Raw genomic sequence first — 13,440 nt, 5'->3', positions numbered from 1 at the left:
ACCTCCACATAGGGAATCTGCTGTGCAGCCCTGATCTTTGACACCTCAACCTCTTTCACCCGAACAGGGCACTCAAGGAAGTCCGGAGTATGATCCCCACCACAGTTGCAACATGTTCCATTCACATTATGTTCAATAACATACTTCTTCCATCTGCAAACATTTGACACGTGGCCATACCTTTTGCAATTCCCAGACTGTAATTGTTTGGACACAAATGCTCTCACCGCATACCTCACGTATCCAAGCTTCACGTGTGCAGGTTGTCTCCTCAACCAGCAATAGTATCGATAGGCTTTTCTCCTTCTTTCCATTTACCATACTGGTCAGGTGACATGCACTGATCACTCCTGGGATTTTCTGAATAAGGTAGTCGTCATCTAACGACACTCCAGACATACTGTAACTCCTTTGGCAGCTGCCCTTCTTCGAAGATCAATACAGGTTACTTCCGATGCTGTGAATTATGCCAGATCCATTGCATGCGTCTTCTGTTTTTCCTCTACACAATTAATCAGAACAAGGCCGCTTCTAGTCACCATGATTGAATCAACCTTTGCCACTGCTCTCTTCACAGTCCTTGATAGTACAAATGGATCTCCCAGATTAACCTCCTTGTCCACCTTGACATTCATCCATTAGCTGGTCTAAGGTCTGTTCTTCTTCTTTAGGATTATTCAGCATTTTAAAAAATTATGTTGACAGTAACATCTGTTACCTCTAATAACTCTGTTGCCGTATCCACAATAATAGTCAACCTGTCATTTCTGCTTTCCACAATCCGAGTCGTGTTAATAACCTTTCCAATGGCAGCTACGACGTCCATTTGATTTACTATCAAAGCATCCTTTGACACAGCATGATTTCTGAACAGACCTGGAAACCATGTCAGGACTAGCAGAAGCACCAGTTCTGACAGTAAGGACCTCTTACTATGGGAGCAGTCATAGTAGCTCCATCAGTCCACTGAGTAGTGACAGCAATCTGTCCTACAGCCTCTGCAAATGAGACATCATGATTGATTCTATATCTCTGGGCTTCTCTTGCCTCTCTCTGCACCTGGCATCTACCAAATTTACCCCCCCACACACACACACGCACACACACAATTACATCACTTGTTCCCACAGTCGCTGTAATCATGTTCCCCTCCAAACTAGGCACATATTTTCTTTCCTGAGTTTACAAAACATTAGGAACATGTTCCTAATATTGAGTTGCACCCCCTTTTGGCTTCCGAACAGCCGGAAATAGTTGGGCATGGACTCCACAAGTTGTCGAAAGCTGTCTCCAATGCTTCCCACAGTTGTGTCAAGTTGTCTGAATGTCCTTTTGGGGGCGGACCATTCTTGATACACATGGGAAACTGTTGAGCAGTGTTGCAATTCTTGACACACTCAAACCAGTGTGCCTGGCACTGACTACCATAACCCCATTCAAAGGCCCTTAAATCATTTGTCTTGCCCATTCACCCGTTGCAAACAACCTTAGACTGTGGAGAAGATTTACATTTACATTTCAGTAATTTAGCAGTCGCTCGATTTACAGTTAGTGCATTCATCTTAAGATGACAACCACATATCACAGGCATAGAAAGTACATTTTTCCTAAATAAAGTAGCTATCAGTAGAGGGGGGTCAAGTGCAAGTGCTGGTTAAGGTTTTCCTCGAGGTGAGGAGGAGGATTATATAAGATACTGTTTGAAGAGGAAGGGTTTCAGATGTTTTCAGAAGACGGGCAGGGACTTTGCTGTTATAGCTTCAAGGGGAAGCTGGTTCCACCATTGGGGTGCCAGGACAGAGAAGAACTTGGACTGGACTGAGTGGGAGCTGCCCTCCTGTAGGGGTGGGAGGGCCAAGAGACCTGAGGTGGCAGAACGGAGTGCTCGGGTTGGGGTGTAAGCATAGCGGGCTGTAGCGTTCTGGATAAGTTGCAGAGGTTTGATGGCACAAGCGGGGAGCCCAGCCAACAGTGAGTTGCAGTAGTCCAGATGGGAAAGGACAAGTGTCTGGAATAGGACCTGCGCCGCTTCCTGTGTGAGGTAGGGCCGTGCTCTACGGATGTTGTAGAGCATGAACCTGCAGGAGTGAGTCACTGCTTTGATGTTTGCAGAGAACGACAGGGTCTTGTTAAGGATCACACAAAGATTCTTTGCACTCTGGGAGGGCGGCACTGTGGAGTTGTCAACCGTGATAGAGAGGTCTTTGATAGAGAGGTCACAGTGTCTCCTGACCCCTCCTGTCTCAGCCTCCAGTATTTATGCTGCAGTAGTTTATGTGTCGGGGGCTAGGGTCAGTTTGTTATATCTGGAGTATTTCTCCTGTCCTATCAGGTGTCCTGTGTGAATTTAAGTATGCTCTCTCTAATTCTCTCTTTCTTTCTCTCTCTCTCTGAGGACCTGAGCCCTAGGACCATGCCTCAGGACTACCTGACATGATGACTTCTTGCTGTCCCCAGTCCACCTGGCCGTGCTGCTGCTCCAGTTCCAACTGTTCTGCCTGTGATTATTATTATTTGACCATGCTGGTCATTTATGAACATTTGAACATCTTGGCCATGTTCTGTTACAATCTTCACCCGGCACAGCCAGAAGAGGACTGGCCACCCCACATAGCCTGGTTCCTCTCTAGGTTTCTTCCTAGGTTTTGACCTTTCTAGGGAGTTTTTCCTAGCCACCGTGCTTCTACACCTGCATTGCTTGCTGTTTGGGGTTTTAGGCTGGGTTTCTGTACAGCACTTTGAGATATAGGCTGATGTACGAAGGGCTATATAAATACATTTGATTTGATTTGGTTTTGAGCGGGAAGGCCTTCCCCCGGACGGAACTGCAGCTCTGTCTTGTTGAGGTTGAGCTTGAGGTGGTGGGCCGACATCTAATTTGAGATGTCTGCCAGGCATGCAGAGATGTGTGTCGCCACTTGGGTGTCAGAAGGGGGGAAGGAGAAAAGTAGTTGAGTGCCATCCGCATAGCAATGATAGGAGATGTGAGGATATGACGGAGCCAAGTAACTTGGTGTATAGAGAGAAGAGGGCCTAGAACTAGGAGCTCTCTGCCAGGTAGGATGCAATGTAGGATGCAATGTAAGAGTGTGCAGAGCATAAAACACCCAGCCCTGAGAGGGAGGAGGATCTGATGATTCACGGTCTCGAAGGCAGCAGAGAGATCTAGGAGGGTCAGAACAAAAGAGAGAAAGTCTTTGGTAGTGCGGAGAGCCTCCATGGCACAGAGAAGAGCAGTCTCAGATGAGTGACCCATCTTGAAGCCTGATGGTTAGGGTCAAGAAGATTGTTCTGAGAGAGATAACGAGAAAGTTGACCATAGACAGCACACTGAAGTGTTTTGGAAAGAAAAGAAAGAAGGGATACAGGTCTATAGTCTGACGTCAGATGAGTCGAGTGTTGGTTTCTTGAGGAGAGGAGCGACTCGGGCCACTTTGAAGTCTGAGGAGATGAAGCCAGTGGTCAGGGATGAGTTGATGAGGGAAGTGAGGAATGGGATAAGTTTTCCAGAGATGTTCTGGAGAAGGGAGGATGTGATGGGGTTGAGCTGGCAGGCGGGAAGACCTCACTAGTTGCAGGAGGTCAAGGCGTAGGGTAGTTCTGTGTGAGTTAGACCAGTGGACTCAATAGGCTGACTGAAATTTTAAGTGGTAGAAAGCAGAGGTGTGGGTCACATAACTTGGTCTCGAGTCAGACTCGAGTCACAAATAACTCAAAGTCAACTCGAGTCACAAAAGGCTCAAAGTCAACTCAACTTTGACTTTAACACCAATGACTCGTGACTTAACTTGGACTTGAGCCTTTTGACTCGAACTGACCTGATACCCTCCCCAAGCCCAAATATAAAAAATGATGCTATTAAAAAAAGTGTGCAGCGCATCAATTCTTCATTTAACGGATTACAGTTTGAATCGACAGCAGCCAATCAAATTGTGCCAGCTGAGAAAAAGTTGCACGTGGCAGTGCAGAGGAACGTCGGAAGAGTGAATTCAGATGGAGCCCTTGGAAAGATGATACCCAAAATTATTATTTTCAGTTATAAAGACTACACTGTATCAACAAAAAATGGATTGCAACTTGCAAAACATGCGGGAAGAAAGTGACAGACGGAGGCGCAACAACTTCCAACTTTGTTCGACATTTTAAGCTGCACAAAGAACGGTACGTCGTGGCTAATATAGCCGACAGCTATATCATTCATAACTTTGCTAGTGTAGCATGTTGGCTAACGTAACATTAAATCAATGAGCATCCACACAGTCAGTCAGTGCGGGAACGTGATCATTGCACCCAAGATTGAGCTACAACTGGCTAGGCAGTTCGTAGCCCAAACCCTGCCTGATGTTACTGCTGTTCCTAAAGCCATTGACATATGTTAGCCTAATGCAACCACACACACAGTGTGTGTGTGTTAAGGTTGGGCAATTGTGTACAAGCCTACATCCCCAGATTGCGCCCCATAGCGATCCTCGATAGTCGATCGCTATTGGGGGGGGGCTACCCATGTATTCTCATGGAACTATAAAGTTTATTTGGAAAAATGAGGGGAAAAAATACAGAAAATCACATTGTCGGATTTTTTATGAATTTATTTGCAAATTATGGGGGGAAAAAAGTATTTGGTCAATAACGAAAGTTTATCTCAATACTTTGTTATATACCCTTTGTTGGCAATGACAGAGGTCAAACGTTTTCTGTAAGTCTTCACAAGGTTTTCACACACTGTTGCTGGTATTTTGACCCATTCCTCCATGCAGATCTCCTCTAGAGCAGTGATGTTTTGGGGCTGTTGCTAGGCAACACGGACTTTCAACTCCCTCCAAATATTTTCTATGGGGTTGAGATCTGGAGACTAGCTAGACCACTCCAGGACCTTGAAATGCTTCTTACGAAGCCACTCCTTCGTTGCCCGGTCGGTGTGTTTGGAATCATTGTGAGGAATTCTAAATCAGGTGAACAGAAGGATTTGAGTTCCTGTATGTTTCCTTCATCACACCATGTCTCGTTAGTCATGAGGCATACGCCCCCGCCACTCTTCTTACCAGAAAGATGTTTGTTTCTGTCGGCGCGATGCGTGGAGAAACCTGTTGGCTGCACCGCATCGGATAGCGTCTCTCCAGTGAGCCATGTTTCCGTGAAGCAGAGAACGTTGCAGTCTCTGATGTCCCTCTGGAATGCCACCCTTGCTCGGATTTCGTCAACCTTGTTGTCAAGAGACTGGACATTGGCAAGAAGAATGCTGGGGAGTGGTGCGCGATGTGCCCTTTTTTCGGAGTCTGACCAGAAGACCGCCTCGTTTCCCTCTTTTTCGGAGTCATTCTGAAAGACCCAGCCACGTTTCATCTTCAATGCCCTTGCTGATGGAAGGAGGTTTTCACTCAAAATCTCACGATACATGGCCCTATTCATTCTTTCCTTTACACGAATCAGTCATCCTGGTCCCTTTGCAGAAAAACAGCCCCAAAGCATGATGTTTCCACCCCCATGCTTCACAGTAGGTATGGTGTTCTTTGGATGCAACTCAGCATTCTTTGTCCTCCAAACACGACGAGTTGAGATTTTACCAAAAAGTTATATTTTGGTTTCACCTGACCACATGACATTCTCCCAATCTTCTTCTGGATCATCCAAATGCTCTCTAGCAAACTTCCGATGGGCCTGGTGTGTTACTGATGGTAGGCTTTGTTACTTTGGTCCCAGCTCTCTGCAGGTCATTCACTAGGTCCCCCCGTGTGGTTCTGGGATTTTTGCTCACCGTTTTTGTGATCATTTTGACCCCACGGGTGAGATCTTGCGTGGAGCCCCAGATCGAGGGACTTGCCTGTCTTGACTTGGGACTTGAGTGCTAAGACTTGAGACTTACTTGTGACTTGTAAAACAATGACATGGTCCCACCTCTGGTAGAAAGTGGTTATAGCAGCAGATACAGAGGAAGGGAAGGTAGAGAGGAGGGAGTGAAAAGATGGTAGGTCCTCCAGAAGTTTAGTTTTCCTACATTTTCGCTTCTGCAGTTGCCTGCAGCCCTGTTTTGTAAGCTTGAAATGAGTGACTCAGATACAGAGCAGAAGGGGAGGGCTGAGTCAGGCCGGAAGGAAAGGGGACCATGCGAGTCACAGCCATAATGCAATTTACAGTAGGCCTAGCTCCTATGTCAGTGTGAATGCTATTGAAGCCATGCTGAGAACTGAGAACAATGTGGACTGCAAATGGGTTAACATATTTAGCAAAGATAGGTCTTGTTATTTTTTGTTATTTTTTTTTGTTATTTAGTTATTTTTTTGTTATTTTGTTATTTAGTTTCTGTAAGCCATTTAACAAACTATAATGGACTAACATTGGAATTGGAGTTGATTCCATTGCAATACATAAAAGACGGTAAAAACGCAACTTGAAGCAACCACATATTTCATCATGGAGCACGTTTTTATTGGCTAGTGAGGGGCCATGCCTCGACACACCCACAACTCGTTTATTCATCAAAACCCAGCATTTTCGGGCCAACGCCAGCAAGTATGCAGATAATTGTTTTGGTGAAAATAGCAAAAGTATTTCTGACACACCCCTGAACCTATAGCGCTACCGCCTGCGCTTATATTTACCATTGAATTAGGTGTGTTAAAATAGAGCCCATAGACAGAGCTATGGATGCAAGGACTGTTAAAACTATGACTTTGATATCATGGATTTTCAATGTTTTGAGGTTGTATAGTATTTGTTTACTTTCACTTTCTTCACAAACATTGGAGTAAAACAAACTTATATTTTGGGTTCTGATGGGGTATGGCAGTTGAACTAAGCTCATGAGGCATTTATAAATTCGATTTTTCAAGAATCAATGGGTGCATATCATTCATTTATATACTGAACAAAAATATAATTATTTATTTGTACTCTTCTGTGCTTGTAGTTGATCCCCCAAACCATTTTTTGATATTTTGTTTCGTTAGAGATAATTAGTTGTCACATCACTAGTTGACTAGTTGAGTCATCACTTGCCATTGCCTATAATGCAATATGCAAATATGTCTAAAGCATATTAGAAATCACTCTACATAAGATCCACACCATCTCATATTCCATCAGAATCCCATTCTGCACTCAATTTATTGTTTCACTGTGCCAGAAATCCTTGTTTTAATGATGCTGTTTACAACAACGAAAAGATACAAATATGGATTTATGGACCGTGGAAAATCTTGAAAAAAATATAGTGCAGAGACTGGGAATGGGATTCTGATGTAATATGAGTTAATTTGGAGCGTTTTGCAGCGTTTTTGGACATGCTTGTTAGCATTTAACTGTTAAAGCTGGTTTACACTCTGCCTAACGACATGTCTGTAGACAATTGTAGACATCAAACTTGTCATTGTCGTTATGAAAAAGTAGAAACACAAAACGACAGCCTCTGCATAATATCAGCAGCCTGGTTCTCCAAATAGCATACTTTCTCTATTTTAACACCAATAAAGCCACCCGTTTAAAAATAAATTAAGTAAATTGCAAACCTAGCAAGCCAGGCAACTAAAAGCAATTTTCTAAACAATGTTTTGGTTCGTTGCTGGCTGGCTAGCCAGTTCAAATAATGACCCTAGTATAGCTGACAACGTCTTAACTTGAGATACTTTAGCTTACAGAAAATAGCTTACTGCCACAGTGTGACAAAATAAAAGTAGGCAATTCTATCCGAGCATTTTAGATCTCCTGCATCTTCTTGTCACAGGAGGATTTGGTCTGGTAGCTGAGGCAGTAAGCACGACAACGTACGTCGCGACAGTCAGTCGCAGAGACTTTGTGGGCGTTCATAAATTCAGAGCGTTTCGCTCCCGGAGCGTTCAGAGCGCACACTGGACGCTCTGGCCGAAGAGTAGGGTTGATCCGAGCGTTCTGACCACACGATGGCAGTCAAGCACCCAAGCTAACTGGCTAACGTTGGCTAGCTGGCTAGATACTTCCAGATACAAATGAGAGAACACCTCACTGACCGTTTTACTCGCCCTAGCAGACAGAGCTGGTTGCTGTTTTCATGTTATCCAGAGCGTTGGTGACTGTAACTGTGCTGCTGGCAACAAATTAAATATTTTTTTGCCAGGCGAGAATGCTCTGAAATCGGAGTCGATAGCCAGAGCCTGGACTTTTTCTAAATTTACAGCCTTATTCTAAAATTGATTAAGTAGTCCCCACCTCATTTCTAAACATAATACACCATAATGACAAAGAAATAACGTTTTTCTTTTTCTTTTTTGCAAATACCACATTTTACATAATTATTCGAAACCTTTACTCATTACTGTGTTGAAGCACGTTTTGCAGCGATTACAGCCTCAAGCCTTCTTGGGTATGACGCTACAAGCTTGGCACAACTGTAGTTGGGGAGTTTCTCCCATACTTCTCTGAAGATCCTCTCAAGATCTGTCAGGTTGGATGGGGAGCATCGCTGCACAGCTATTTTCAGGTGTCTCCAGAGATGTTCAATCGGGTTCAGAGACTTGTCCCAAAGCCACTTCTCCGTTGTCTAGGCTGTGTGCTTAGGGTCATTGAATGATGGAGGCAAATGTGCCTTGACACAATCCTGTCTCGGAGCTCTACGGACAATTCCTTCGACCTCATGGATTGTTTTTTTCTCTGACATGCACTGTGGGCCCTTATATAGACAGTTGTGTGCCTTCCCAAATCATGTCCAATCAATTGAATTTACCACAGGTGGACTCCAATCGAGTTGTAGAAACATCTCAAGGAGGATCAATGGATTCTCCTGGCAAAGAGTCTGAATACTTATGTAAATAAGGTATCTGTTTTTTTTATTTTCAATACATTCAAAAAAACAATAATTGTAATCTATTTTAGAATAAGACTGTAACGTAACAAAATGTGGAAAAAGGGAAGGGGTCTGAATACTTTCCATGCATGCTGGATCATAAAATTACTTTTATTTCTTCTGCAGTTATAAATGAGCAAGACTGTCACTTATTGGCCAAAGTCATGCCAGTTAGATTGGTAGGGGCAGACCCAAACTATCTTTAACACCAAGGACTACAGGGACCTGCGTGGGGACACATCCTGAGGGATCAGCACACTTAGGGAGTACCAGGAAATGTACAAATCGGTTACAAAGACATTTACATTTGGTACCCTGGAAAATATTGATTTCTACGCAAGATCAAGCTATCCACCAATATCAAAGAACATTAACGGACAACGTGAGAATGAAGGAGGATGCACTCATTGGCCCACATTTGTCATTGCAGTGATTTGCTGCCTTTTTATTTTATTTGTTAATGATTGAATAATGAAATTATACCTCCAAAAGGAACATGACTTAGATCATATTTATGTCATGCTTTTTTTGTGCCTTGTAATTACATGTTTGGTCATAAAAGCAAACATCCAATTTCCTATTGTGGTAAAAGTACACACAACCATGGTTTTGAGACTTTAATAGCTCATATACTGTTTCATGATTTCCACACGTTATGAAAACACAACGATATTCCAATCTCAAGAGAAAAAGTTATAACAATTGGTGAGATATTTTATCACCCCTTGTTTACTCTCATATTCTCATTTGGTCAAGTTGTAGTTAGAGAATTTTGGTAAGTAGAGAACGATTGTTTTGAGAATGGTGTGATAACTTCCTGGTAGAAAAGGACATAACCAATCAACCTGATGTAGGCCTACCTGGGATTTCAATTTTTTCAACTGTGAGTTATATTTTGTAATTGTGATGCTGATAACATTTATTGAAAAAAGAAAAACAACAGCATGTCTGTTAGAAACTATGTTGTCAGAGGACAGTACATGTGACATAAGACCCTGTGTGCAATTTCTATTCATACACATACAGTATTTCTTGAGGCATGTTGGCGAAATCTGTTTGACAACAATGTATCAGGCCCCAATGGATTTAAAGAGGAAAATGAGCAGAGTTTCATTTATTTTTAGTCACCGTCTTGCCTTTTCCTAAAATAATAACAAAGAGAGAAAGGGAGAGGTTATTATAGCTTTAGCATGGTAATTCTACTTCTGACGTCATGGTTCTAGCCTGCTGAGGTCACTCACCCCAGACACAGTTGTTTAGGGTCCGTCCTAGCAGATACATCATTGCCACCACTGTCATGTTTAAGAGGAATAACCCCAACACACCCGAGGTGCTAAGGAGTCCGAGGAGAGGATACACCCAAAGACCTACCGCCAAGTAGATAAATATCACCCTACAGAACAAGACAAATGGAGAATGGAGGTCCAGTGAAACAACATACAGTAAGTACAATGTCTGACTCTTTAATGTCAATACATGTGTAGTGGGTCAGCAGCTTACATTTTGAATCAGAATTTGAACTAAATTTTCAAATTAATGTGGATTAGTGCTACAAACACATGGTCAGCAATACATACATTTGTATCTTATGAATAAACAACCTTTACATACCAGCCCAAGTAAGCCAAGCCCACAACTCCTAAGGCAGCTAAGCCGTTTTTAGTCTTTGGGTACACATGATGTTGAAGCAGGATCTCCCCAAGTAAGACAGGCATAACAACGGTGTGCTACAAATAATATTTTCATACATTATCATCATTATATTTACTTTCCAGCCCACTTCTACATTCACAATCATTTGTCTCTAATTTGTATGTACTGACCATAGCATGATTCATCCAGGGAGGAAAGAAGTCATCTAAAGATTCTGGGTAGACAAGCTGCCTGTCGTAGGCAAAGATCACCCAGAAAAGCAGCACCACAAACTAAGACATTTTAGAGACAAAAGGAAAGAAAAAAATTGCAGTAAATCCATTAAGATGAGATATACTATCTCCCTTTGATATGGGAGATTTTATGTTGGTGGTATATCAAATGACAATATTTCAATCACTCCTTCTCACCATGCCTACAGGGAAGGCAAGGACAGAGAAGATGAGGTCTTTCCACTTGTTAAGACCCTTGACTGTGTTTTCCCCAGTCTGAAGATCATTCACCACGGCCATCCCAAAGAACACCATCTGCAATAACTTCAATATAGCATACATAGCATATTATTGTTATTCCCATTTTGTTATAATTTATCATTCATATAAACAGACAAAAAAATCATACAACAAAAATCAGGTAGCCTCATGTGACCTTGGAGATTTTCCTGACTAGGTTGACATGGTTGAACCTCTATACCGGATACATTCAACTCTGTGTTAAGTTTTATTGTTCTGATCAAACCACAACCCATGCAGTATAACCAATTTCGTCCAACTATCCCAAATCAATTCAATTCACAATAACATTTTGCTATTACTTTTGTCATTTGTGTTTGTAGTACCTTTTAATCCATTACAATCCAACCCCCAATTGTAATTCAAATTCAAAATAATCTCACCAGGTTGAGGAAAGTAAGGTACTTCCAGGGTCCACCATACTCAAAGATCCCAGGTGGTAACTTCTCTCCATCCTTAGCAGCCAGGGACTTAATGATAAAGGCATACCAGCTGAAAGCTGTGATATGGTAAACTATTCTCACTTTTGCAATCATGATACACTAAGATAGTATCAATCTATCTCTATAATATAAATACTAGCAAACACTAACAGAAATAATAGCAAACACTGAGTCTGGCATTGACACAAACTGTACCACCAAACAGGCACCACTTTCCTATCTGGTGTAGTGCACAATGTTACAAGAAAGAAGGGGTTTCGGTTGGAGAAAAGCTCTTTATTACACGATTATGTTTCAGCATCGGCTTATTAATACATTAGGAAATCGAAGGGTTACAAAAGCACATTCCTAAACAAGGGGTCCACTGTTGTTGGTAATGTTTGGGGTTTTCTTATTCCATAATCAGTCCAATCTGGCACGTGATTGGTTTAGTGACGTCAAATCATTTTTTTGAAAGGATGACTAATGACCATAACATATATAATGAGTAATGGAAACAAAATATGTTATTATTATTATGTCTTTGGTGTTTGCTAAGATACATAATGGGTTTAGGACACTTTATTAGTATGTCTCATACAATAGCCTACATTACATATACACAGCACGTCTCTAATTAGTACAGAAATAAAATATTCGCTCAGTGCTGTAGCTAATCAATTTGTTTCACTCTAGGAGCTTTGGATAGGACACTAATTATAAGTTCACGCAAAGTTATTTCTGTTGCTTAACTAAATGGTTGACCCAAAATTACTTTTGGGTTCAAGCACTTTCTTTACTCATGGACAAGCTATATCAGGACATTCTGTACATAGCAAGTCTTATGAGACAGGCTGGCGATCAACAGTAGGCCTGTCAAAATGTTTGTAACACTTATCAACAGTATGCCTGTTACAATTCACAGTTCATACATCCCTAAGAAACTCCAGAGGGAAACATTTCATCCTCTCCTCGTCGATCCTGTCAAACCTTCCACTCTGGGTGACGGCAAACAGAGTTTTCCCGTCTCCAACTGTCCCCGTGAAGCCGCAAGAGTAAGCTCATTGAAATGTAAAACACTATAATCAGCTTGCAGAAACTGTTTTGAATTGGGACATTTTGAAATAGGAGAGCTCATAGTCTAATTGTTCTAATCAATAAGTGAGATAAGAAATAGCCCAAAGCTTTAAACACAGTGTTACTTTTTTAGCAGCGTCAATCCCTCGCTGAGGTCAAACAGGTCTGGAACCTCAGTATCCAAATTGGCATTTTGGCTCTGTCGCATGTTACTGAAAAGCACTCTTTTCAACAATCTGCTGTGTAGCATCAAGACTTTTATTCAGAAAGGTTGAAATCATAACGATCATGCCTTTTCAGGTCCTGTTCCACAAGAAAGAGTACACCAACAAAATATTTTGTATCAACATACAAACACATTCACTCCGGTATTAAACTTTATTGTAGTCCTAAGAAAATCAAACGTGTTGAAAAAGTATTACATTTATCTAGTGTCTACCATAAGTATTCACCACCTTGGATTTCTTCACATTTTATTGTGTTACAAAGTGGGATTAAAATTGAGTTAATTGTCTTTTTTTTGTCAACGATCTACACAAAATACTTTGTCAAAGTTTTCCATTGAGATTAATGTAAAATATAACACTAATATATCTTGATTTGATAAGTACTCACCCTACAGCTGTGTCTTGGGTAAGTCTCTAAGAGCTTTGCACACCTGGATTGTGCAATATTTGCCCATTTTTATTATTTTCAAAAATCTTCACATTTCAAGTCTTGCTATAGATTTTCATGCAGATACAAGTCAAACTGTAACTTGGCCACTCCGGAACATTCATTGTCTTCTTGGTAAGCAACTCCAGTGTAGATTTGGCCTTGTGTTGTAGGTTATTGTCCTGCTGAAAACTGAATTCCTCTCCCAGTGCCTGGTGTAAAGAAGGCTGAAGCTGGTTTTCCTCTAAGATTTTGCCTGTGCTTAGCTCCATCTCGTTTATTTTCATCCTGGAAAAACTCCACTGTT

At 41.8% G+C, this 13,440-nt stretch overlaps 1 protein-coding gene across 1 annotated transcript in view; it reads right to left on the bottom strand.

Annotated features, from left to right (window-relative positions):
* Positions 1-9,232: 9,232 nt before the first annotated feature.
* Positions 9,233-13,440, bottom strand: part of LOC118369485 (protein FAM83H) — a 65,778-nt gene continuing 61,570 nt past the window's right edge. Inside the window, exons 4-8 of the mRNA XM_052498349.1 lie at positions 10,879-11,004; positions 10,639-10,740; positions 10,427-10,542; positions 10,057-10,208; positions 9,233-9,957 (exon numbers count right to left, since the gene is read on the bottom strand). Of these exons, the coding sequence (XP_052354309.1) occupies positions 9,926-9,957; positions 10,057-10,208; positions 10,427-10,542; positions 10,639-10,740; positions 10,879-11,004 (528 nt within the window). The 3' untranslated portion in view covers positions 9,233-9,925. The remainder of the gene's footprint in view (positions 9,958-10,056; positions 10,209-10,426; positions 10,543-10,638; positions 10,741-10,878; positions 11,005-13,440) is intronic.

Source organism: Oncorhynchus keta, chromosome 36 (assembly GCF_023373465.1).
Source record: "Oncorhynchus keta strain PuntledgeMale-10-30-2019 chromosome 36, Oket_V2, whole genome shotgun sequence".
Lineage (NCBI taxonomy): Eukaryota > Metazoa > Chordata > Actinopteri > Salmoniformes > Salmonidae > Oncorhynchus > Oncorhynchus keta.
This window is presented reverse-complemented; position numbering and strand designations above follow the sequence as displayed.